General features: G+C 38.8%; 1 protein-coding gene across 1 annotated transcript; it reads right to left on the bottom strand.

The window, feature by feature from the left end:
• Nucleotides 1-1105: 1105 nt before the first annotated feature.
• On the bottom strand, nt 1106-1621 carry LOC145557536 (uncharacterized). Its single transcript, XM_081618709.1, has one exon. The coding sequence runs from the start codon at nt 1619-1621 to the stop codon at nt 1106-1108; it is 516 nt and encodes a 171-aa protein (XP_081474835.1).
• Between the last annotated feature and the right edge of the window lie 23679 nt (nt 1622-25300).

Raw genomic sequence — 25300 nt, 5'->3', positions numbered from 1 at the left:
ACACTCCTTAACGATCCAAGAGATCGTTAACTCCAATAGATCTAGAACCAAAACTGGAAGTTCGGGGATGGAGGTACAAATCAAATCTAAAAGAGAAAGAATTTGCCTTAATAATAGGTCTTTACTTTATCCTTCTCGTATTCATGTGTGCTTTCTGACTAACATGCAATCATTAGGTTTACTCTAAACCTGTTTATCTATGTTGGTTGAATATTAATGCACAAATAAATCTATTAATAGGCCTCTACTAAACCTGTTTATCTATGTTAGTTGAATATTAATGTACAAATAAATCTATTAATAGGCCTCTACTTCCCTCACGCCGTACATGGGACCAGCAAACTTACTAAGAAGTACTCAGCTTCAATGCATCCACAAGGACAGCATCCACATCAGTCAAGTGAGAAGCTCCCTTTGATAAACGGCTGGTGACTACCTGAGAGTCAGATTCTATGATGATTTTCCTACATCCAAAGCTATTGCCTAACTTCAAAGCTAATATAATGGCCTTAGCTTCTGCAACTTCCATTTGCCACCAAGCTTTCCAGCGTTTACAAGCTGAGAACACAACCTTACCAAGGTTATCTCGAGCTACAACACCCACCCCTACCCATCCTTCCTCTGTCAGAGTAGCATCAGTGTTAATTTTCACCCAGTCAGCAGGAGGTGCCACCAAAGTCTTCGAGCTCCTTTTCTGACCAGCAGCAGGGGTCGTATAAATAGCCTTGCTGTACTTCTCATTTTTCTCTGCCCACCTTAAAACCACATAATGTTTGGACTTACACATGAGCTTCCAAATTAAATCTACAATCACACACACAAAATTAAATATAATTCGAAATTTGAACTCTTAAACCATAAACACCACACCAACGGTCCAAGCCTCATAAACACCCACCTGCCCACCTCATTATCCAAATCATAAGTGAAAGCCATAGTTATACAAAATGGTCCAACATTAAAGTGTATCAATTACATTTTTCCAGAAAAAGTAACATGTGCATTTTACAATCAACTTATACATGAGAACATTTCTAACAAATTACCTTGCCTAATTTCAAACCTCATTCCGAATCTTTTTTTTTTTTTTTTTTTTAAACTAACTTCAATCAGCTTCATTTGAATTTTTCTTAACAAGCATAAAATAACCCAAAACAGCACAAAAAGCAGCAACAAAATTCCCTTCTTTGATCAGGATCTTAATCACAACCCCAGAAATCTCAGCCGTTAATTTCTTCCCTTCCACCACTAAGTCTCTCCTTCGCGTACCACAGAAAGTAAGCAGCACAAGAATTGTAATCCAAGTCATTAGCATCGCCGGCACCGCAACCGCGAACGCCGCAACCATCGACATCACACCGAAGACTGCGCCGAGCATCACCGACGCATACACCGCCGCCGGCCACCCTTTTGCCGGCGATGAAGATGGCGGAGGAGAGAGAGTGGCGTTGTACCAATGAAGAATCGATTTTAGCAGATTCCAAGAAGAGTATAGAAGGATTCCATAAACTAAGACAAATAGAGCTACCCATGTTCGTCGTTTACTCATTATTCTCAAAAACATCATGTGATTTGGGTTTTGTTGGATTATTTCTGGTTGTTCTTGATTTGGGGTTTCCATTTTTGGGGGTTTTTATTTATTTGTTTCGTGGGGATTGCTTGGTAAATGGGTTTTGTTTAGCTTTTTTGTCAGTTGAATTGAACGATTGGGGGCTGAAGATAGTGGTACTAGTAGAATAACTAGAATTTGAGTAAGAAGATAAACTTTGGTAAAGTGTTGATTTTAAAATGGTCTCCTCTTTTCTGGGTAAGTAGTGTGTTTGCGACTTTTTGAGGGGAACTTGGGTTAGGTGAAATGTGAAGAGTTTGGGTTGGATCTAGGTATGTAATATGTATTATGCATTTAGGCCGTGGGGCTTACGTTTTGTACTACTACATTTCTTACAAGTTATGTGTAACGATTCGACATGAAAAAGAAAAGGAAAATGTCAAATCGTTGCACATAACCTGTAACGGAGGTAGTATTAATTCTCAAATCTATTAACTATTACTAAAACAGAAATCTACTAACATCATCCTCTCTCCCAAGTGTATATTTGTCACTTTCTCATGATAAGTTTTCCTCCAAATGCACTTATGATGTTGTCATATATATTTTGTTTTGTTTTGTTTTTTTTTTTTTTTTTAAGAATTGGTTATTTATTTATTTTTAATCATTTTCATGACATTTTTTTTTACTGTTTCAATAAATAAATAAATAAATTTTATTTTTGGTTGGAATAATTAAATTGAAATCTAGAAATGGGCTTTCATTTTTATATTTTAATACTCATGTAATTTATGATGATAGCTACATATCTTTTACAATTTAACTTATAAGTATATACGAGAAAATAAATAATAAAATTAAGCTATTTTATTTGAATAATTTTTGTAATCTGTGCATCGCACGAGTCTAATCTAGTTGCACTTATATGAGAGTACTCCCTTTGTGTTTTAATAAGTTTACAGTCACCAAATACGACCATGTTTTAATAAGTATTACACTTATCAAAGGTAGTCGTAGCCGTGGGGATAACATTCGTAATATTATTTCTCACTTTGCAATTGAATGAAAGGAATAGAAAAAAAAAACGGATAACAATTATTGATCAACACATAGTTTTAGCTAATTTAATTGATTTGAATATAATAAAAAGTAAGTGAAATATGTGGAGTACTGAAGGGAATATTTCAAGCATTACCCCAAACTTGAACCCAATTGTGATCATACACTTAAGTATGGTGGCGTCCAAAGGGTAGGAAGCTAGAGAAAAAAAGTCGCCAACAAGTTTTAGGAACTTGTAAACCGTTCGCAGGGTGAAGGTTACACCCTTAACGATCTAGGAGATCGTTAACTCCAATAGGTCTTGAACCATGACTGGAAGTTAGGGGATGAAGGTACAAATCCAATCTAAAAGAGAAAGAACCTGCCCTAATAATACGCCTCTACTTTATTCTACTCGTATTCATGTGCGCTTTCTGACTAACATACAATCAATGGATTTACCCTAAACCTGTTTATTTATGTTGGTTGAACATTAATGCACAAATAAAACTATTATTGGCGATCACTTGAATTATAATAAACTTAACCCTAAACAAGATTATTAAGTATCTTATTAAACGTGATTACAAGTACAAATTTCCTTTAAACATGCATAAAAGGCGTGATTAAGAAATAACAATAAATAAAATATCAAACAACATAATAATAATAACAAAAATTATCATAATTATCATAATAATTAAAATAATCATGTTAAAGCATAATAATAATAGCAAGATAATAGGCATGATACTAACAAAATTAATAACAAACCCTAGCATGTTACTAAACAATAAAGATCAAATATATAGCCCTAACATGATACTAACATGAATATTAAGAAAGACAATAAAAGGGCATCATAGAAATCATAATTGATATTAGGAACTTATTGTTGTCACCTTAAACATCATACTAAGAAAAACATTCTAACATGATACTTGGAATCAAAATAACAACCTAAACATGATTTCTATATCATAATATCAATAAAGCAATTAAAGCACTTACTTGGATGCCTCGTATCTCTTTCTAATAACAAAATACACACGTTAGTAACTTCAAGGAAAATAATAAAATCAAACAATTAAATTAAATAATTGAAATAGAAATTTGGGACCAAAACCTCAGAAATATCAAACCTTTCACGTCTAGGGCGAAGACAACTTCGAAGTTGGCTAGGTGTGTCTAGATCTTGTGAATGCGAAATTTTGTATTTGAGAAAAGACTAGTTTAGAAAAAAGAGAGAGAAAGAATCAAGAATTTCTTGATGAGAGTTGGTGATTCAAAACGGAGATTTTAGGAGACTATTATAACGAAAATCAGCCAGAATATGATAAAAAAGAATCAGAGTTTCGAAAAGAATAAAACACGACGTTGTCGCCAAACACACCCCTGTCGCCAATCGACATATCCTATCGCCAGGCGAAAGACGTGTCACCGCGACGCCAGGCCTATCGTCAGGGGACATCCTGTAGTGCGTCGCTGCAGTCAGTTTTTCCACGCGTTTTCATATTTTAATAAAATTTAAGCGTACAAAGGGTAAAACCGTGATTTCCTTAAAAACACCTCTATTATTCTAAATAAAACTCTTAAAACTCAATTATTAATGCTAATCACATTAGGATTCAAAAGAACCTTCTAAAAGATTCTAGAAGACCAAAATCTATCTGTAGGGAATAAATTTCAAGCATTAACCCCTAGCTCGAACCCCACTGTGATCATACACTAAAGTACGGTGGCGTCCAAAAGGGAAGAAGATAGAGCAAAAGAGTCGCCAACAAGTTTTAGGAACTTGTAAACCGTTCACGAGGTGAAGGTTACACTCCTTAACGATCCAAGAGATCATCAACTCCATAAGGTCTAGAACCAAATAAGGGTTCGGGGATGAAGGTACAAATCCAACCTAAAAGAGATTGAACCTGCCCTAATAATAGGTCTCTACTTTATTCAGATCGTATTCATGTGCGCTTTTTGACTAACATGCAATCAATAGGATTAACCCTAAACCTGTTTATCTATGTTGGTTGAATTTAAATGCACAAATAAATCTATTATTGGCGATCACTTGAATTATAATCACATTAACCCTAAACAAGATTATTAATTATCTTATTAAGCGTTATTACAAGTACAAATTCCCTTTAAACATGCAATAAAGGTGATCAAGCAATAAATAAATAAAATATCAGGCAACAATAATAATCAATCATGAATAATAATGAATAATAATTATAGTAATCACAATAATAATAATATCATCATAAATAAAATAATCATCATCAAAATAATAATAATCATAATCATCATGAATCATAATAATTATAATCATAATCATGTTCATGTTAAAGCATAATAAAAATAGCAAGATCTTAGGCATGATACTAACAAGATTAATAACAAACCCTAGCATGTCACTAAGCAATACAAATCAAATCTTTAACCCTAACATGATACTAACATGAATAAATATTAGGAAGAACATAGGAAGCATCGTAACAATCATAATAAGCATATTTGATATTATAACTTTTTCCCTAAACATGATATTAGGAATATCATAATAACAATATAAACATGATTTCTACATCATAACATTAATAAAAACCATAAAAGCACTTACTTTGATGCTTCATACCTCTTTCTAATAACAAAATACACACGTTAGTAACTTCAAGGAAAATAATAAACAAAAGAATTAAATTAAATAATTGAAAGAGAGATTTGGGACAAAACCCTCAGAAATTAAACCTTTCACATCTAGGGCGAAGGCAACTTCGAATATGGCTAGGTGTATCTAGATCTTGCGAATGCGGAATTTTGTATGAGAAAACAAAGAAAGAAAGAATTGAGATGAATGATTGAGAGAATGAGAACTCGTGAATGAGGAGAATTGGTGAATGAAAACGGAGTTTTTAATACGATATTTATAGAGAAAATCAGCCAAAAATATAAAATAAACAAAATAGAGCCTAAAGCACAAAAAACAGAGCTGGCGCAAACCTTGGCTAATTGGCGCTAGGCACCAACACTGGCGCCAGGCGCTAAAGCCTGGGGTCAGGCGCCAAGCCTGTTTTTAACGCGTTTACAAAAATCAGATAAGTTTGCCGTACTGGAGGATAAAATCATATAATTTCCTCGAAAATGCTATTTGATTTTAATTAAAACTCTGAAAAGTCAAAAGGTCAATTTATCAATGCTAATTGAATTAGGAATGAAAAGAACCTTCTAGAAGATTCTAGAAGACTAAAACCATTCCTAATTGCATTAGGAATGATAAATCATATTAGGCCCTCCCCAAGATCATTGGGCCGCATATAAAGCTCAAACCGGGCCCAGTTTAGTAAATTGGCCATAACTTCCTCAATATTCATCGGAATTGGGCTTATAATATGTCATTAGAAAGCTCTTGTCAAGCCCCATCCAACTACACTATTATTGGACCCATATCATGGACCAACCAAACTAGATTGGCTGTTTTCTTAAAATAATTTTTCAAAAACAGAGAGAAGAGAAAAGAAATTAAAACTTTCTGCAACATTAGACTTTCCACACTTTCACTTCATTCGATTATGATTCGACGTGAAAGGTACTGGGTTTGGTTTTGGGGAGACACAAATGGGTGTCTACACTATCCTAATTGCATTAGAAATGATAAATCATATTAGGCCCTCCTCTAGATCATTGGGCCGCATATAAAGATCAAACCGGACCTAGTTCAGTAATTTGGCCATAACTTCCTCATTATCCATCGGAATTGGGCTTATAATATATCGTTGGAAAGCTCTTTTCGAACTCGATCCAACTACACTATTATTGAACCCTTGTCATGGACCAAAATAAACTGGATTGGCTATTTTCATAAAATAGGTTTTCAAAAACAGAGGGAAAGAAAAGAATTAAAAACCGACCGCAACACTAGACTTTCCATACTTTCACTTCATTCGATTATGATTCAACGTGAAAGGCACTCATCAGTGGGTTTGGTTTTGGGGAGACACAAATGGGTGTCTACAGAAGCCCCCACTTTGACTGAGTTGGGAGAAACGTAAGTTTCGAAAACAAAAGTCAAAGTATCGATAGGGACGGAGAATGATTCATAACGTTCTGCGATCCTAAATCATTCTTGTAACGCAGATACCTGCAAACTAGCGTTAGTTAAAACAGATAAGAGAGTTAAGAAACGCGTATCTTCCACCGTGGCGCACACGTCTCTATAGTAACCAATTTGTTGCATTGTTATTGACAACCTTCCACAAGCTAGGGAACGCCATCTTGCTTTTTTGATGTTGATATGTCCACACGTCTCTTAACAAAGAGCTTTGACGATCTTCCTCAAGCTAGAGGATATCGCCTGAAGACTGCTACGCCCGTCGTAACTACCTCCAATTTCCGCTGTGATAGTCTTCTGCAAGCCAGAGTATACTATCAAAGATTGCTTTTCCTGAAACGATCTTCTACCGCCTTATGACCATCTTTCGCAAGCCAGGGAATATGATCGAAGATTGCTCCGCCTGAAGCCATCCTCTGTTGTTGCGATACTTTGGGTGATGACAATCCTCTTTTCTTTGGGAACAGTTGCCAACACAACTCTTGTATGATGTATGACAATCCGATTTAGGGAAAGTTTTCAATGCTTCATAACAATCCATCCTTGGAAATGTTTCCACGATGAAGCGACAATCCGTATCTTAGAAAATTTGCCAAAATCTAATTTTGGGAAAAGTTCCCAAAATCCAATTTTGGGAAAAGTTGCCAATGCTTCGTAACAATCTGTCATAATAACTTTGCTACGATTGACAATCCACATCTTAGAATATAACTCTTAAAAGCAATCCACCTTGGAAATTTTCCAATGCTATGTGACAATCTTTTTAGGAAAATATTGCCACAATTGACAATCAGCGTCTTGGAATTTTTGCAAAAAAGAGTCGATCGACAATCCACTTCAGGAAAATTTGCCTCTTACTGAAATGAATGACAATCCACGTTGAGGAACCTTTACCAAAATTTATTATGAGTAGAGACCTACGACAATCCTTTGGGAAATTTTGCCGCAGGGAACTGGGTGTATGACAATACAATCCCGGAAAACTTGCCAGCGATGACAATTCGAACTTGGAAAAAATTGCCAAACGAAGAAGGAGCACGACAATCCACGCTTGGAAACTTTGCCAGAGATGACAATTCAATCTTGGAAAAATTATCGTTGAAGAAGATGCGCGACAATCCACATTTTGTAAATTTTGTCACTTGGGGATGACAATCCAATCTTGAAAAATTGTAGTATAAGTGCTTGCTTTTGAACTGAGGCCTTGGTGCTTGTATTGAGCCAATGCTTAGGCGCTTAATCTAAGTGAGACGATCGTCATCAGGTCAATCACTTACTGCGATTGTAATCGAGCCGACTACTAATCATGTCAATTTGCCTATAGGGGCTAACTGGCGTACCAAGGAACCCGTAAATTGCTGTATGAGGTCCGCATAATCCAATATTGGACCACGCATCTTGTCGCTGCTCTGGCGCACGCCGGAAGCCGTTGTCACCACGTCCTCGCTCTGTCGCTAGGCGATAGCCTTGCCGTCTGATGCTGGAGTCAGGTTTTTATTCGCGGATTTTCAAAAAAAAAAAAATTCCGGGAATGTTCTTGATCACTGGAATGTACCTGCATTTATATTTTGGACTATAGGACTTTGCTTATCCTTCTTTAGGTTTGACTTATAAATTAGTATTGCTTGACTCATTGACTTGACATGACTCAAGGTATGAACTTGACTTAATGATGACTCACTTCGTGTGACTCGTGTGTGCATAGTGTTGACTCATGAAACTCGATATGTACATGACTCGAAATGGAGAAAAACAAAAATTTCCGTCATTTTTGTGGAGGGTACCAACTTTCTCCCGAAAAAGAAAGACGCCAAAAAAGAAAGAAGCGGAGTTTTTGAAGGTGCATGTTGAATGAGCTTAATCCGTTAACGTTGCCTCTCACAGTTAAAGGATTGTAACATCTTAGACTATCCTATTTAACTTGATAATAAAAGTATTTAGGTAACTTAAGCGCGGAGGCTAAGTACTTCATACTTTGTGATGTAATGATGATTGATCTTGATATGACAAGGCATGCTTAAGCATTGTGTTAAGATTTCATGACAAAAGGTTCCTAAGGGAAGTATATTTGGTCATGTATCTGTGATGTGTGTGATAGTGACGCTAAAGTTAGGCCGCAAGGGCTAAGTGTGTGGAAAAAGATATTATTTCAAGAAGAGTCAAATGATGGTGACTCTTAGGCTAGGTAAGCTAATGATGTAGGGATCAAGCCCCCAAGTCTAACTCTAAATTAATAGGGATGAGCATTGGAGATCCTTTGATATGATCATGGTGTGAGTGTGTGAATGTGAATATGAATGCATGTTTATTACGGCCACACCCCTTTGTGAGGTTGCCTATGTATCCGTTAGGAATCAGGCTAAACGTAGCTCTAGCCGAACCTCGCACAAGTGTGTGTATACCTCAAAAAGGTCTTTTTGAGGGTTGTAACGTTGTTAGGCTAAAGGTTATAGAAGAAAGGGATAAAGGCTCAAGAACCTAGATAAGCCTCCAAGGTGTGCAACTTGCTTTGGAATCTTTATATTTTTATGCTTGAGGCTTTTCACTCTTTTTATTTTAGCTCTCTTTTTTTTGCTTTTGCATTTATTTTATTTTTATTAGTGTGGGCAATCCCGGTCATGCGGTCTATCACTCACTTGGCATTCATGTTTCTCAGGCACGGTACCGAGCACTCGATAAGAGACGTAATCTGAGACGTGTTCTTATCAAAGACATGTTCATGTCAAAGACATTGGAACACTTGCCCTTTTGTACACTTTTATTTATTTTTATTTTTAATCTTTTGATTCACTCAAGCTTTTGTTCTTTGAAAATTGCATAAATTACACACCATCCCATCCTAAGGTTAGGTAGATGTGGGTTGAAGAAAGAAAGGTCTATCATTAGACGAGGCTCAAAGTGGTGTATGAAGAAAGGATTGTATATTTGAAAGGTGAAAGGTGATATGATATGGCTACAAGGGGTGCCTCAAATCATTGGTATACCTTCTACTTAGTTTGACATGGATATTTTTCTTTTTAATGCAACGCAACGCAAGGATCATATTGACAGGCTAAAGTCGTATCACCTAATAAAAAATATTACCTAAATTCTCTAGGGAAGTAGGGTCAAATCCACAGGGAAACAATGTTCTTTTATTTTTAATAAATTACTATAATCTAAATTATCAAGTAACCAAATTGTTTTGAAGGGAATTAAACTAAGGAGGATAAAAGAAGGGAAGAATTAAAGTAGAGAAACCAATGAATAAAAGACCTAGGGTGTAGGTGTCGCTCGAAGTGCGCCTATGTTAAAGCATGTGTGAATATGCTTGACACTCATAGGAAGTGAGAATTGACATATACGATTAGGGACAAGGAGAGTAGGGAGCCGCCAACAAGTTTTTAAGGAACTTGTAAACCGTTCACGGATCACAAAAGGCAACTACGATAAGGGACCACGAAAGGCAACAACGATTGACTTGTGAAGGTTACACCCCATTCATAATCCATGAGATTACGAACTCCATATGGTTCGGAACCACGAAAGGAGGATCGGGGATGATGGTACGAAGTGAGTCATAGAGTCACATTCGCCCGTATTGGCCTCTACTCGATTCTTATAGTGAAAAGTGATTCCTACGATCTCAAAGGCATACAAACAAAAGTTCAATTTGCTCCAAACTATTATTAGGCTAAATTGGTTGAATATTAATGCAACATATAATTCTAAAACATTTATGATCACTTGAATTAATAACAAGATTAAAAAGGATCCTAAACCGGTTGACCAAATTATCTTATTAGGCGTGATTTTCAATTACATATTCCCTTTAACATGCAATATGGTGATCAATAAATATAATAAAATAAACATTAATATTGGAAGTAATTTAACAATAAATCCAACAATATAAAATCTTTAGAAAAATAATAGATATAAAAAGAACATAATTCTTACTTTGATTCTGTTTGCTTGCAACTATAAAATAATAAACGAGTTAATAACTTCAAGGAAATAATAATAAAATAATAATTAAATTAAATAAAATTAAATAGAGTTGATTTGGGGCCAAATCCTCAAATAGTTCTACCTTTCACGCCTTGGCTTAAGCACAGAACCACGAGTAAAGTATAGACTCCGTGGAGTGTTTGAAAAGGGAATTTTGAAAGAAGAAGGGTAGGCTAGAGCATAGGCTAGAGCATAGAGGAGAGAAAAATAGAGAATTAATACCTGCCCCGTACATCATAAATGAGGGGGTATCTATAGAAAAAATGTGCTGAGAGAACACACGGAACCCTAAAAAGATAAAAACCCTAAAATATTACACCGTGACACGGTAGAGGGCACCGTGACACGGTGCCTGGCACCGTGAAACGAGACAAATTCCCGTGACACGGTGGACAACTGTGTGACGCGGGAAATATTTAGGGTACAGGGAATAAAACACGTGAAGGGTTTACGCCGAAAGGACACGGAATTGCCCCGTGTCACAGCAGATGCACCGTGTCACGGAGAATCCCACCGTCAGACGTGGAAAATTCCCGTGACACGGTTGGCAATTGCCGTGACACGAGAGCCTTTAGTCCGTTTTTCTGTCTAAATTCATTTTTATCCCTAATTTCGTTCAGCATTTTTAAGTGCAGATTGATAATTTCGGGCCATTTTTGATTTATTATTATTAATTGGGCCAAAATAAATAAATAAATAAAAGGTTTGGGCCAAAATAATAAAATAAATAATAAAATAAATAAAAGGTTTGGACTGAAATTAAAAAAAGAACTATGCTTTGACTAAACATCAAGACTGATCCATGGACTATTTAAAAAATGAGTTTAATTAAATACGATTTTAAAGCACTTTCGGGATTAAATACTGAACCCGACCAATAATGGCGGTGAAAGGTTGTTCATCATCGGGTTTTGTTTTAGGGAGACATTTTTAGGTGTTTATAGAAGCCCCCACTTTGACTGAGTTTGTAGAAATGTCAGTTTAGAAAACGATAGTCAAAGTAGTCGATAGGGACAGAGAATGAATTAAGACATTCTACGATCCTAAATCACTCTGTATGCGCCGATACCTGCAGAAAAATGTTAGTTCCACAAATAAAAGAGTAAAGGGATATAATACGTATCTGACACCAGTGTATTGGTGAAAAATGAGTTTGGTAGCTTCTTATGATTGAAGGAATCCACCAGATGGCGTTTTGTTGAAATGCTTTCCATGCCTGAGGAAAGCCCATTGATGAATTTGGTAGCTTTCTAAGCCTTAATAAATCTACCGGATGATACTTTCCATGCCTGAGGAAAGTCAACGTATGATTTTGGTGTTTTTTTTTCTATGCTTGAAGTAATCAACAGATAATGCTTTCCATGCTTGAGGAAAGCCGACTTGGCAGTTTTCTATACTTGAAGAAAAATCTACCGATAACGCTTTCCATGCTTGAGGAAAGCCGACGTGGCGGTTTTCTATACTTGAAGAAAAATCCACCGATAATGTTTTACATGCTTGAGGAAAACCGACAACTGATATAATCGCTGAAATTTGCAAGTGCATGATGGTTCAATTATCCCCGAACGTGGGCCGTAGATGATTTACCTTCAAGTCGACTATCTGACTATATTAGGTGCTTAAAGCGTAGAAAATGCAACCCTAATGCTTGTTAGAGGCAAATTGGAAAATTTGAACCCTTTAAATACTAATTAAACTTTTCCACGCAATTCCGGTGAGAAAATAACTGACCAAAGGTTGCGGAAAATTGTTCCAACTTGGTCAAAGATGCCAGAATATTTGCCAAAGGTTGAAAAGAGTGTGCAGGACAAAAATAAGACACCGTGCCACGTGGTTATACCCCGCGACACGGTGCCAGACCCCGTCAGACGGTGGGGAATCCCGTGACGCGAGGTTTTCTTTTGTGCTGATTTTGTTCACGCGCATGGATAATTTACACCGTGCCACGTGCAAACAAGCCGTTACAAGATAACAGGATTTATGGCACGGGAAATGCTAGTTTAACGGTGTTTTTGACTTTAAATACTTGCTGCTTCTTCCCCATTTTCTCACTTCTTCTTCACCATTTTCGATCTCAACCTCCTGCTGCTCTCTTTCTCTTCTCCATTTTTTTTAATTTACACAGACCACCGTGCCATGGCCGATGACACCGGCGAGCGAGGTACACAACGTGACACGGCGTCCGGTTGCGCACATTTACCTCTTTTTTTTGTTTGTTGCTGCTATTGTTGCCTGAGCTTCACTGCTTTCCGCTGCTGCTGCTGGAGCTCCGCCACCGTCCTGGAATCACCGTGACACGAGAAAGCTTCACTGTGCCGCGGCTTTAGACCATCGTGTCACGTGGTTATTGTTGCATTTTTTCGGGTTTTTCGAGCTTTTGTAGCTCAAATCTCCACCAAATTCGCTCCAATTTTTTGCTAATTTCCTCATTTTTTTTTCTCACAAGGATCTATGTAAGTTTCCTTTGCTTTGTCTCAAATTTTGTTGTAAATTCAATATTTGCGTGAAACCCTAAAAAAAAAATCAAATTGGGGGTTTTTAATTTTGAACTTCCATGTCAAAATTCTTGCTATGAATTGACTTGTATATGGATGTATGTGTGTTCGTGAGCAATTTGAGACCAAGTTTGTGTGTTTCGGGGAGAAATTGAGCAAATCATCATTTTTTGGTACTACTTGTGTGAAATGGTGTTCTTGTTGTTCTTTTGTACTTGAAATGATGATATATTGGTTGTAGATCTTGTATAATATGCCATGATGTGCCAATTTATCGTTCTTGTACAACTTTGAAACAAGTTTTGTTTTGTATATGTACTATATTGTCAAGGAGAACATAGTATCATGCAATTAGGAGCATAGTATTAGTTTGTCATGGAGAAACTAAATACTAGAAATAATTCCATTATTTTGCTAATTTATAGCCTTGAGGTAAAAATCTTGCGTATAATAGAAAATGCCACTTGAGGTAACTGTTAAGCCGCTTTTAAATAAATAACTAAATAACTTAGGAAAGGATGCTAAGTATTTAGATTTTTATTTTGTAATAGCATGCCTAGACAACGGGATCGCTATCTTTCTACTCGTGGCCAGTGTCAGGCTTTTCGGGAGGACACTCCCACAGTTCCTGAGGGCATGGACGATGATGCCCTAGAGACCGAACCTCGCCCTTTTTCGAGTAGAGGCAGGTGGATTCCACCTCCGTGGACGCCAGATGAGTTGATTTTCTACCGTGAGAACCACGTTTCTCACCGTCCACTTGCCGGCATAGTCGATGGCATGCTTCGCCATCATGGATCCGGAGCTGGAGATTTGGTTCCTCGACTATATGGGATTATCACGAGGGATCCTGTTACGAACGCCTTGTGGGAATCTGCTGGTTTAGTAGATTCTTATTCGACGACCGTAGGGTTTCGCAGCCCCCTGGGTTGTGGCCCGACAGTCGTTCGCGCGTTGTCGAAGTATTTTTGGGATACTACCAAAACTTTTTACTTTTCTTGGGGGGAGATGACAGTGACCCCCCTGGATTTTAGCATGATCAGCGGTTTACGCTTCACCAATAAGGTCGTAGAGCAAATGCCTTACCTTACTTGGGGGGCGGCTGAGGTAGCAGATTTGTTAGGTCCAGTCGTTCAGCACATCAGGACTCAGCCGGTGCCTCTAGGTTGTCTTAAGAGTGGGCGATCGAAGTTGGCTTTTGTTCTGGCCCGTGGCTTTGACATGGATGAGTCATCATCTGAGCAGTGAGTGCGGATTTTCATTTTGATTCTTATTTCCGTGACTCTTTCTCCTGATAGGAGTTCACGTGCGCTCGTTTGCGACCTTCCTTCTTTGGTCATGATCGGCGAGATAGGATCCTTTAGTTGGGCCAGCGTTGGATATGCCGATCTTCACTTGTCGCTACGTCATAGCTGTAGGTAGCTGAATGACCAGGATCCTTTCATTGTCTACGGTTTATGGATAGTCGTAGAGGTGACGATCTTTCTTCTTCTTGTTTTATTTTAATCTGTTTGAATCATGTGCTTAGAGACTACTTTTCATTGCAGCTATGGTTTCATGAGTACTTTCTGGGATTGGCCCCTTGACGGCATCGTGGAGCGGTCCATGACTTCCCTGTCGGAGCTAGCTGGCGTGACCGAGGCGAGTCACGAGTGGAGTCCGTCCCTACGCTGCGCGGACTGTTACGTCGAGGTACCTCTTCCGTTGGTGTAAGAATTGATTTTTCAGCATGTTATTCTCTACCTTGACATTATTTTCGGCGTTCATTGCAACTTTTTATAGTTTTCAGGTTGCTATTGATATCCAGTATCGGCCTTGGGCTGGGATGACTGATCTTCCCGAGGCCTTGCAGCTTTCGGCGTACCGTATTGTTTTTGTTGGTATTAGACGCTTTATTTGGTATCTTGTGGAGCGTGTTGTTCGTCAGCACAGTGATGATCGCTTTGTGGTGCCTTTGCCTCCACCAGAGTTGATGCTGGACTCACGTTTGCTTAGGGAGTTGATAAACAGGGGAGAGCGTATGGAGCGTATGGACTCACTTTTCCTTGGCAGGAGCTTGTGCGTATGGAGGGCGATTATTCACAGGATTTTCTTCCCTCTTTGGCTCCTCCACCCCGTCTTCCCGAGGTATGATTTCTTTTGAGAATTTTGTCGCTAGGCTCTGTTTTAACTGTCGAATAACCTGGTTATTTAATCGTATTTTCAGACGACTGTTCACCGTGTGGGGAAGATTGAGGTGCCGCCTCAATCTGTTCACTACCCGGGACCGATCGGTATTGCTGAGGATTAATTTGCTGACGTGCCAGAGGGTTTCAGACAGGCGCAGGAGTCTTTTCCTAATGTGTTTTAGCCGATAAGCCTTTTCACACATTATTCATCCTTTTTAATACCGCTTGTTACTGATTTTTCTTTGCTTTTTTCTCAGCCTACTCACTCGGAGATGATGGGATTCATGAAGCTGGTTGACGTTTTGAAGTACTACATCATCAAGCTTCGGCGTGGTGCGAGTTGTTGGGGCGGTTTTGGCGATGTTCTTGAGGTATGTTCACTTTTTTTTAATTTTACCATTTGTTCTATCTTGCATCATTGACATCTTTTAATTTTGTGTCTTTCAGGAGCGATCGAGGTCCTGCTCGCGCTCGATGCATAGAGGCTCGGACTAGGGGGAGCCTAGTCCTAGTAGAGGATCTCCTGAGGTTCGTCGGCATTCTCAATCTCAGCGGCAGCCTCAACTTTCTCAATCGTTTGAGGAGGCTTAGTGGTAGCAGCCTCAGCCTTCCCAGTCATTCCAGCACTTTCAGGGTTAGTGGCAGCGTCATTTATCTTCACAGCCTGAGTTCAGGCGAGTCATTAATCCTGTGGATCAGGGTTTATACTCAGTTCCATTGTCTGGGGCGCTTCCTCCACCGTTGCCTGGCTTGTTTTCAGTTCCTGTGTCTGGGACGATGCCTCCACCGACGCTTTCTTCCTCTTGGAGTTAGTCTACGTTGTTTGCCAGTTGGACGGGTCCTGCTTTGAGTTTGACTACTACTGGAGCTACATAGACTAATAAGGATACTACTCATCGTACCCGGATGATGGCGGGACTCTTTGGTTCACTGTTCCCGTATTCACAGGCTAGAGATGACACTGATCCTCACTCTTCTAGTTCTACAGATTTTTGACCGAGGGTCTTTATTTTGTACTTTGGTTGATGACACTTGACACTGCTTATGCATCATGATTCACTTTGTACATTATTCACAGTTTATGCATTTATTAGTGTGTATTAGTGTGTGCTTGAGACTCATTGTGTGTGATTGTGTATTTATTAATGACGCGAAAAAACGTAAGTGGAGGGTACCGACCTTCCCTAAAAGAAAAAAGAAATAAAAAAGAAAAAAGGGACAAGTTTTACAACTCCTCCAAAATAAAACGGAAAAATAAAAATAAGCATGGAAATGGGACAAGTTTTACGACTTCCCCAAAAGAAAAAGGAAATAAAAATAAAATAATAATAAATCATAATAAATAATAAATAAAAATAGAAATAAGAATAAAGTAATAATAAATAATAAAATAAAATAATAATAAATAATAAAGATAAAAAAAATAAAATAAAAATAAGAAATAAAAAAATAAATGGAGAATTTTATTAGGAGTGAAACTCCCGAAAAATAGAATTAAAAGATAAACGGTGAAGACAAAACAATAAAAATCCGGATAAAAATAGGTAAAGGATAAAAAATGAAAACACGTGGGCACCGCGACACGGCACTGTACATCGTGTCACGACAAAGGCTGCCGTGTCGCGGCATAAATTCCCGTGACACGGTGGAAGTTCACGTGTCATGGTGCATGTATTCTGCAGCGATGTGGTTTGTGCATATAGAAAGATAGATTTTGAGTATTTCCAAGCGTTTTTGCTATAAATAGGACCAGTATATTCGTGATATGCATAATTACGAAACATAAAACAATTAGAATTTCATATTTCAATAATAATGTCTCAGAATTTTTATAATACATTGCGTGACTGGTCTTATTCTTTGACCAATGCTGACAAAAGAGAGTTGGAATTGTTTTATGTCATAGGATTATTAGCCTTGAGACATGTAGCAATTGAACATGATTTTATTAGGGCAACTTTAGACTATTAAAGTCCAGAAACACATTGTTTTAAATTTGATTACGATGAAATCTGTCCCCTGCCGGAGGATTTCGGTGCCATCTTTGGGTTTCCAGCAAGAAATCTCATTGCCATACCTACCCTACGTGAGTATGATTACCAAGACTTTGAACGTCATTTGAATCTGTCAGATCCAGATTTAAATAAAATTGTGTGTGGTAATGAGGTAGATTTAGAAAAACTTGCAAATTTGTATTTCAATCGCCCTGTCTCTGAGTCTTATCATGTATACTGTAGAAGGGCTTATATTTTTTGCATGTTTAACAAGCTTTTATTTGCAAACGGTAGGGTAGGACATGCTTGATTAGCGTTTGTGCTTGAGCATGTTGAATCCGGGAGATCTCCTATGCCTACGTGCCTTGGAGAAACTTTGCGCGGCGTTAACGAAGCAAAAGCTGACCGAAAAGCCGTCAGGAAGGGCTCTCTAGTACTATTGCAGGTAAAAACGCGCTCTAGGTAGCCTCCGTGTCACGAAACAGGAACCGTGTCACGGAGCATGTCTGCCGTGACACGGTGGTTTTCTACAAATTTTTTTTTTCCGACTGATTTTTTTTATTTTGCAGATTTGGTTAATGGAGCATTTATAACTTTTTAAAGCCCCCGACGATATTGAAAAATATGGTCCCAACGATCTAGTCCGCAGGAAGAAGAATTACTCTGCGATCATGTCATATGATGATTGAAAAAATTTCCTTGCAAAGAGAGAATTTTCCATTAGGTGGGTGGTGCCTTGGTGGAGGCTTACTAGGATGGTTGGCACGAATGATACTTTTTATTGTCGCGTTCCTAGTATTTCAAAGCTGACTTTTTATTGTGCTTCTCGATTGATGCGACAATATGGACTTGAACGAGTAGTTCCACGCTATAACGATAGTCCTCGTGAAGTATCGTTGCATGAAAGTAACGTTCACAAGAACGAGGCTTATTGGATTGAAAGACCTTTGTGGACCGTTTAAGCAAGTAACCAAGCTCCTCCTCCCTTATCTAGTGCATACAAGGCATGGTTGAATCCTAGAAGACGGAGGGATCGAGTCGGATCACACAACTTTGATATGAAGGGATGTCTTGGAAGTAAGAAGGCGCCTCCTAAAGATCGTCTAGGTCCGAGAACACAAGGAATTGAGTTTAAAAATCCTATAATGCCTAAAAAGAAGAATTATGTGAAAGGAAAGGGTAAGGAAAAGATGGTTTATAGAGAGAAGAAGTCGAAGAATTCTAAGAAAGGTGAAAGGGGTGAAAGTTTGACTAGGGGTGTGACGGTTCGGGCTACAAAAGATACATTAATAGTGAAGGCCGACCTAGTTGAAAAAGAGAAGGAGATTCCTAAAGTGAAAAAGGATTAGATCAATATTGCTTTGCTTATATGATTTATAATTTTTATTTTTTAAATAAGGCGCATGATGCCAATAATTGTATTCATCTTTATTTCAATAATAATAGCATATTTATTTTCGCCTTAAATAAAAATTACAGTGACTTTTTTTTATTATTTTTTTATATATCCGAGTCAAGAAGTCGGACGCAATGGAAGAATAATAACAAATGTCGAACAAATAACAGAATTCGCAAAGTCTAGTTTTACTACGCCACGGAACTATTCACCAAATCTTTTTTTTTTTGGAATTCCATCGTGCCACGGTGGAAGCTGTTGTGACACGGTAGAACTCCCCGTGGCGCGGCAGATTTATTTATTTATTTTCTTTTGCTGGAATTCCACCGTGCCACGGTGGAAACTGCCGTGACACGGTGGAACTCCCCGTGGCGCGGTAATTTTTTTTATGCAATTCCACCGTGGCACGGTGGAAACCGCCATGCGACGGTGTATGTTGACGTGGCGTGGTAGGTGTTGAACTAGCGGAATGTATGATTTTTCTCGCTTTAGCTCCATTTTGCTGTTTTATGTGTTACTTGATCGACGGAGGAAGGATTTTTTTTTTTTAAGTGGCCGGGCCCCCTTGAGGGGTTGCCTACGTATCTTTAAAAGGAATCAGGCCAAACATAGCTGTATCGGGTCATGAACCCATGCAACTAGGCATAAAATTTCTTGAGTTGATCCAAGTTGGTTAAATTGTGGAAACCGTTACCATCCATGTCTATTAATTATGCCGCTCCGCCAGACAAAATGGATTTAACAATGTACGGACCTGACTAATTTTGTCTAAATTTTCCTCTTGGATCCAACACATTTTTGCGAAGTGCCTTAAGCACCAAGTCACCTTCCTTGATGTTCCTAGTCTTGACTTTTTTTTATTGAAATGTCACGCCATATGCTTTTGGTAGGTTTGGACATGATGCAAAGCTGCCAAGCGTTTTTCGTGAAGTAAGACTAGTTCATCATATCTTGCTCTAATCTAGTCGACTTCATCTAGTTGGCTTTCCAACGCGATTCGGAGAGAAGGGATTTCGAGCTCTATTGGTTGTACAACTTCAACTCCATAGACCAAAATGAAAGGGGTAGTCCCCGTTGATGTACGAACAGAGGTTCGATAACCCCAAAGGGCGAAATGTAGCTTACTTGGCCTGTCTTTGTAATTTTCCGTCACCTCTTTGATGATAGTTTTCACATTTTTATTGGCCGATTCGACCGCACCATTTGTTTGTGGCCTGTAGGATGATGATCTGTGATACTTGATATGATATTTCTATAATAGTTCGGCACACTCGGCTTGGAAATGCGTTCCATTATCACTGATCATCTCATGAGGTACCCCATAGCGGCATATGATATCTTTCTCAATGAATTGAGCTACATGTTTTGCTGTTAACTTAGCATGTGAGGTAGCTTCGACCCATTTGGTGAAATAGTCGATTGCTACGAGGATGAATTCATGCCCCCTTGTCCTGGTGGCGTTATCTTTCCAATGATGCCGATACCCCAAGTAGAGAAAGGCCATGGAGAAGTATATGTGTAGAGAAGCGAAGGTGGAACGTGCTGTAAATTTGCATAGACTTGACATTTCATACATATCTTGACGTATTCGTGACAATCTCTCTCCATAGTAGTCCAATAATAACCTTGTCGTTGAATCTTCTGGACTAACATCTTAGCATTCATATGCGTTCCACATATGCCCGCATGAAGGTTTTTCATGGTTTTGTGTGCTTCTTTCTTAGCTATGCATAAGAGATTTCTCCCTAGTGTAGTCCTCTTGTGGAGTTCTCCCCTGATGAGCACATACTGTGAGGCCAGGAGCCTTAAAGCACGACGTGCTCTTTTATCAATATTAGGAGGGTATTCTCCCTTTGTAACGTTGTCAAGGATATCTGTACACCATGGCTCTTCATCTTTCTTGTGATTCTTGTTCATCATCAAGTGCGTGCACATAAGCCGACTCATATGTTCTTTCTATGGTCAATGGCATTCTGATTGGGTCTGTTGGAATTTGCACCATTGACGCTAATTTAGCCAGTGCGTCGGAAAACTGGTTTTCTTCTCTAGGCAAGTACGTATATTCCACTTCATCTAGTTGCTCCGTGAGAGTTTCTAGATGAGCTTGATACATAGCGAGACTTTCACTTCTCACCTTCCATCTCTTAGAGATCTGGTTAATGATTAGTGATGAATCACCGTAGATTTTGAGCTTCTTAATTCCCAAGGCCACAACTATTTCTAATCCCAAGATGCATGCCTCGTACTCTGCGGCATTGTTGGTGACATCAAAGTCGAGCTTCATGGAAATTGGGATATGCTCTTCATTGGGTAATACGAGCAAGACCCCTACACCACAACCTTTTTGGTTTGAAGCTCCGTCAAAATAGAGTGTCCAGCTATCATCTTCGGTCATGAGTAAATCTTCATCAGGGAAATCGTACTCATCTTCTTCTTTCTTAACTTCTTCTAGCGGAAAATCTGCTAAGAAGTGAGAAACCGCAGAACCATTGATGGGTTTTTGTGGTACAAATTTTAAGTCAAATTGAGCAAGGTTGACTATCCACCTTGATAATCTGCCATTGAGTGTTGCTTTTTCGAACAAGTACTTGAGAGGATCCATCTTGGACACGACATGCACTGTATGAGTGAGAATGTAATGTCTTAATTTCTGTGCGGCCCACACAAGTGCGAGACACAATTTTTCAAGTGGTGTGTATCGTGTCTCATATCCTTGAAGCTTCTTTCTCAAATAGTAAATTTCATTCTCCTTGCTTTCGATCTCTTGTGCTAGCATTTCCCCCATCGTTTCTCTTGTGACTGTAAGGTAGAGTCAAAGAGGAAAGTCAGGCATTGCTGACGCTAGCACGGGTGGGTTTGCCAGGTACTCTTTGATTTTGTCGAAAGCTTTTTGGCAATCTTCATCCCATGTGACTAGGACATTTTTCTCAAGCTTCTTGAATATAGGTTCACATATCGCTGTGAGTTTTGATATGAACCTACTTATATATTGCAGCCTTCCAATGAAGCCTCGAATTTCTTTCTCATTCTTGGGTGGTGGCATGGCCATGATCGCTTTGACTTTTGTGGGATCTATTTCAATACCTCGGGAACTGATCACATATCCAAGTAGTTTGCCTGACGTGACTCCAAATGCACACTTTGCGGGATTTAATCTCATGTTGTACTTGCGGAGTCTTTCAAAGAACTTGCGATGTGCAATGATGTGGTTTGGGCGATCTTTTGACATGAAGATCATATCATCAACATAGACCTCCAACTCTTTGTGCATCATATCATGTAACAATGTTGTGGCTGCTCTTTGGTAGGTGGCACCTGCGTTTTTCAACCCAAATGGCATTACCGTATAGCAATATTGTAGGCGTCGTTCGAGGTGCGCCTACGTTAAAGCATGTGTGAATATGCTTGGCCCTCATAGGATGTGAAAATTGACATAATACGATTAGGGCCAAATAAAGTAGAGAGTCGCCAACAAGTTTTTAAGGAACTTGTAAACCGTTCACGGATCATAAAAAGGCAAACACGATAAGGGACAACGATAGGCAACAACGATTGACCCGTGAAGGTTACACCCCATTCATAATCCATGAGATTACTAACTCCATATGGTTCAAAACCACAAAAGGAGGATCGAGGATGATGGTACGAAGTGTGTCATGGAGTCACATTCGCCCATATTGGCCTCTACTCAATTCTTATAGTGAAAAATGATTCCTGCGATCTCAAAGGCATACAAACAAAGATTCAATTTGCTCCAACCTATTATTAATCTAAATTGGTTAAATATTAATGCAACACATAATTCTAAAATATTGTGATCACTTGAATTAATAATAAGATTAAAAAGGAACCTAAACCGGTCGTCCAAATTATCTTATTAGGCGTGATTTTCAATTACATATTCCCTTTAACATGCAATATGGTGATCATAAAAAATAATAGAATAATCATTAATATTGGAAGCAATTTAACAATAATAACGTTAGTCAAATAAAATAATAATAATAACCCTAATCATGATACTAGCAACAAGAATAAGATAAGAGTAATTAAATTAATTAATTACTCACATTCTACGCGTTTCTTGAATTGCGACATCATAAATAAACTGTTAGTAACTTAAATAAAAAAATATAAATTAAATGGAATTAAAATAAATAAAAGTAGATTTGATTTGGTCCAAACCCTCAATTATATGTACCTTTCACGCCTTGGTTTAAGGACGGAACCTTGGGTTAAGTATGGACTCCTTGGAGCGCTTAGGGGAATTATTATGGAAGAATAAGGAGGCTAGAAATTAGCTTAAAGAGGGAGAGAATGATTTTTGGTGTAAGGTGAGAGAGAATTATTATTGGTGCCCCGAACTGCAGAAAGAGGAGTCCTATTTATAGGGAAAATGAGCAGAGGGAACACGCGGAACCCTAAAAAGATAAAAGCCCTAAAAAAATAACACCGTGACACGGTGCTAGGCACCGTCAGACGGGGGAAGATCCCGTGACACGAGGGAAAACTGAGTGACACGGGAAATAATTAGGTTACGGGAAGTGAAAACGTGTTTAGGGATTATGCGGAGAAAAAATGGAGCAATCCCGTGTCACGGTGTGCACCGTGACACGGGAAATTGCACCGTGACACGGTGCAAAATCCCGTTAAACGGGAGAAAACTGTGCAGAATTACAAAAAAGGGCACCGTGTCACGGGAATAAGCCTCGTGACATGTCAACATTTGCCGCGTCGCGGCATTTAGCTGTTGCGCGGTAATCTCAATTTTTTACCCGTTTTTAAAATAATCATAACTTTTGGTTCATAACTCGGAATAATGCATATAATATACCATTGATAAGCTTATCTAGTCTACTTTCCAACCCAATTGGAATTAGGTCAAAAGAATTTGTAGATTTTAAGATATGGCCGTTTTAGTGGAAGGGTGTCGTTGTTAGGCCGAGTTTAGTGTTTTGCTCATATCTTTCGGAATTGGGCTTATGATATATGGTTGGAAAGCTTAATTAAATGCCTATCCAAAAAAATAATTATTGGATCAAAATTTTATAGCCATAAAATCATTTTCTCTCGGTTTTCAATGTGGACACGAAAAGTGGAAAATAGGTTATGGTTTAGGGAAATGAGTTAGAAATTGGATTGGTCATGAAATATATTGGATAGAACATGGATTTAAGCACTCGAAAGATTAAATACTCAACCCGACCAATAATGGCGGTGAAAGGTGTTCATCAACGGGTTTGGTTTTGGGGAGACATTTTTAGGTGTCTATAGAAGCCCCCACTTTGACTGAGTTTGTAGAAACGCCAGTTTTGAAAACGATTGTCAAAGTAGTCGATAGGGACGGAGAATGATTTAAAACGTTCGGCAATCCTAAATCACTCTGTATACGCCGATACTTGTAGAAAAATGTTAGTTCTACAAATAAAAGGGTAAAGGGATAGAATGCTTATCTAACACCAGTGTATCGGTGGCAAATGAGATTGGTAGCTTCCTATTCTTGAAGGAATCCATCGAATGACGTTTTTTTGAAATACTTTCCATGCTTGAGGAAATTCGACAGATGATGAGATTGCAAGTCTCTGTGTATCGAGAACCTTGCGTCATGAAATGATGGTGGTTTTATTGTCCCCGAACGTGGGCTGTAGATGGTCCGCTTGTCCCCGGACGTGGGCTGTAGTTGGTTTGCTTGTCCCCGAACGTGGCCTGTAAATGGTTCGCTTGTCCCCGAACGTGGGCTGTAGATGGTCCGCTTGTCCCCGGACGTGGGCTGTAGATGGTCCGCTTGTCCCTGGACGTGGGTTGTAGTTGGTTCGCTTGTCCCCGAACGTGGGCTGTAAATGGTTCGCTTGTCCCCGAACGTGGGCTGTAGATGGTTAGATTGTCCCCGAACATGGGTTGTAGATGGTCCGCTTGTCCCCGGACGTGGGCTGTAGATGGTCTGCTTGTCCCCGGACGTGGGCTGTAAATGGTCCGCTTGTCCTCGGACGTGGGCTATAGATGGTCCGCTTGTCCCCGGACGTGGGCTATAGATGGTCCGCTTGTCCCCGAACGTGGGCTGTAATTGAGACATGCAAAATAAAATTTGCCAAGGGACTCGTATAGACTATGATTGACTTGACCAACTGACTTGACCAAGTTTGACTTGACACGACATGACATGAAATGTGTACAACTTGTGGTCGTGTGTGTATATGGTGTGTGCGTGTGCAAACACAAGCAACCGAAAATGAAAAAGCAAAAAATTTCCGTCATTTTTATCATGAGACGAGTGGAGGGTACCGACTTTCTCCCGAAAAAGAAAGATGTGAAAACTCAACTTCTATTTTTGAACTTCCCTCGATGAGAAAATTTTGAAAAAGTTTTCGAACTTCTCTAAAAGAAAAGAAAAGAAGTTTTGAAATTCCTCGTTGGGCAAGACAAAATGAATCGCATGGATTGAATTACTTTTCTTGAAAGTAATGCATGCATGATGCATGTCCTTAGGCCAGGAGGCTAAGGACAATTACATCATGTGACACGATGAATGAACTTAGGTCATGGAGCTAAGCATCATATA

Source organism: Chenopodium album, chromosome 9, assembly GCF_948465745.1.
Source record: "Chenopodium album chromosome 9, dcCheAlbu1.1, whole genome shotgun sequence".
Taxonomy (NCBI): domain Eukaryota; kingdom Viridiplantae; phylum Streptophyta; class Magnoliopsida; order Caryophyllales; family Amaranthaceae; genus Chenopodium; species Chenopodium album.
The sequence above is the reverse complement of the archived record's forward strand: the minus strand, read 5'-3'. Positions and strand labels throughout refer to the sequence as shown.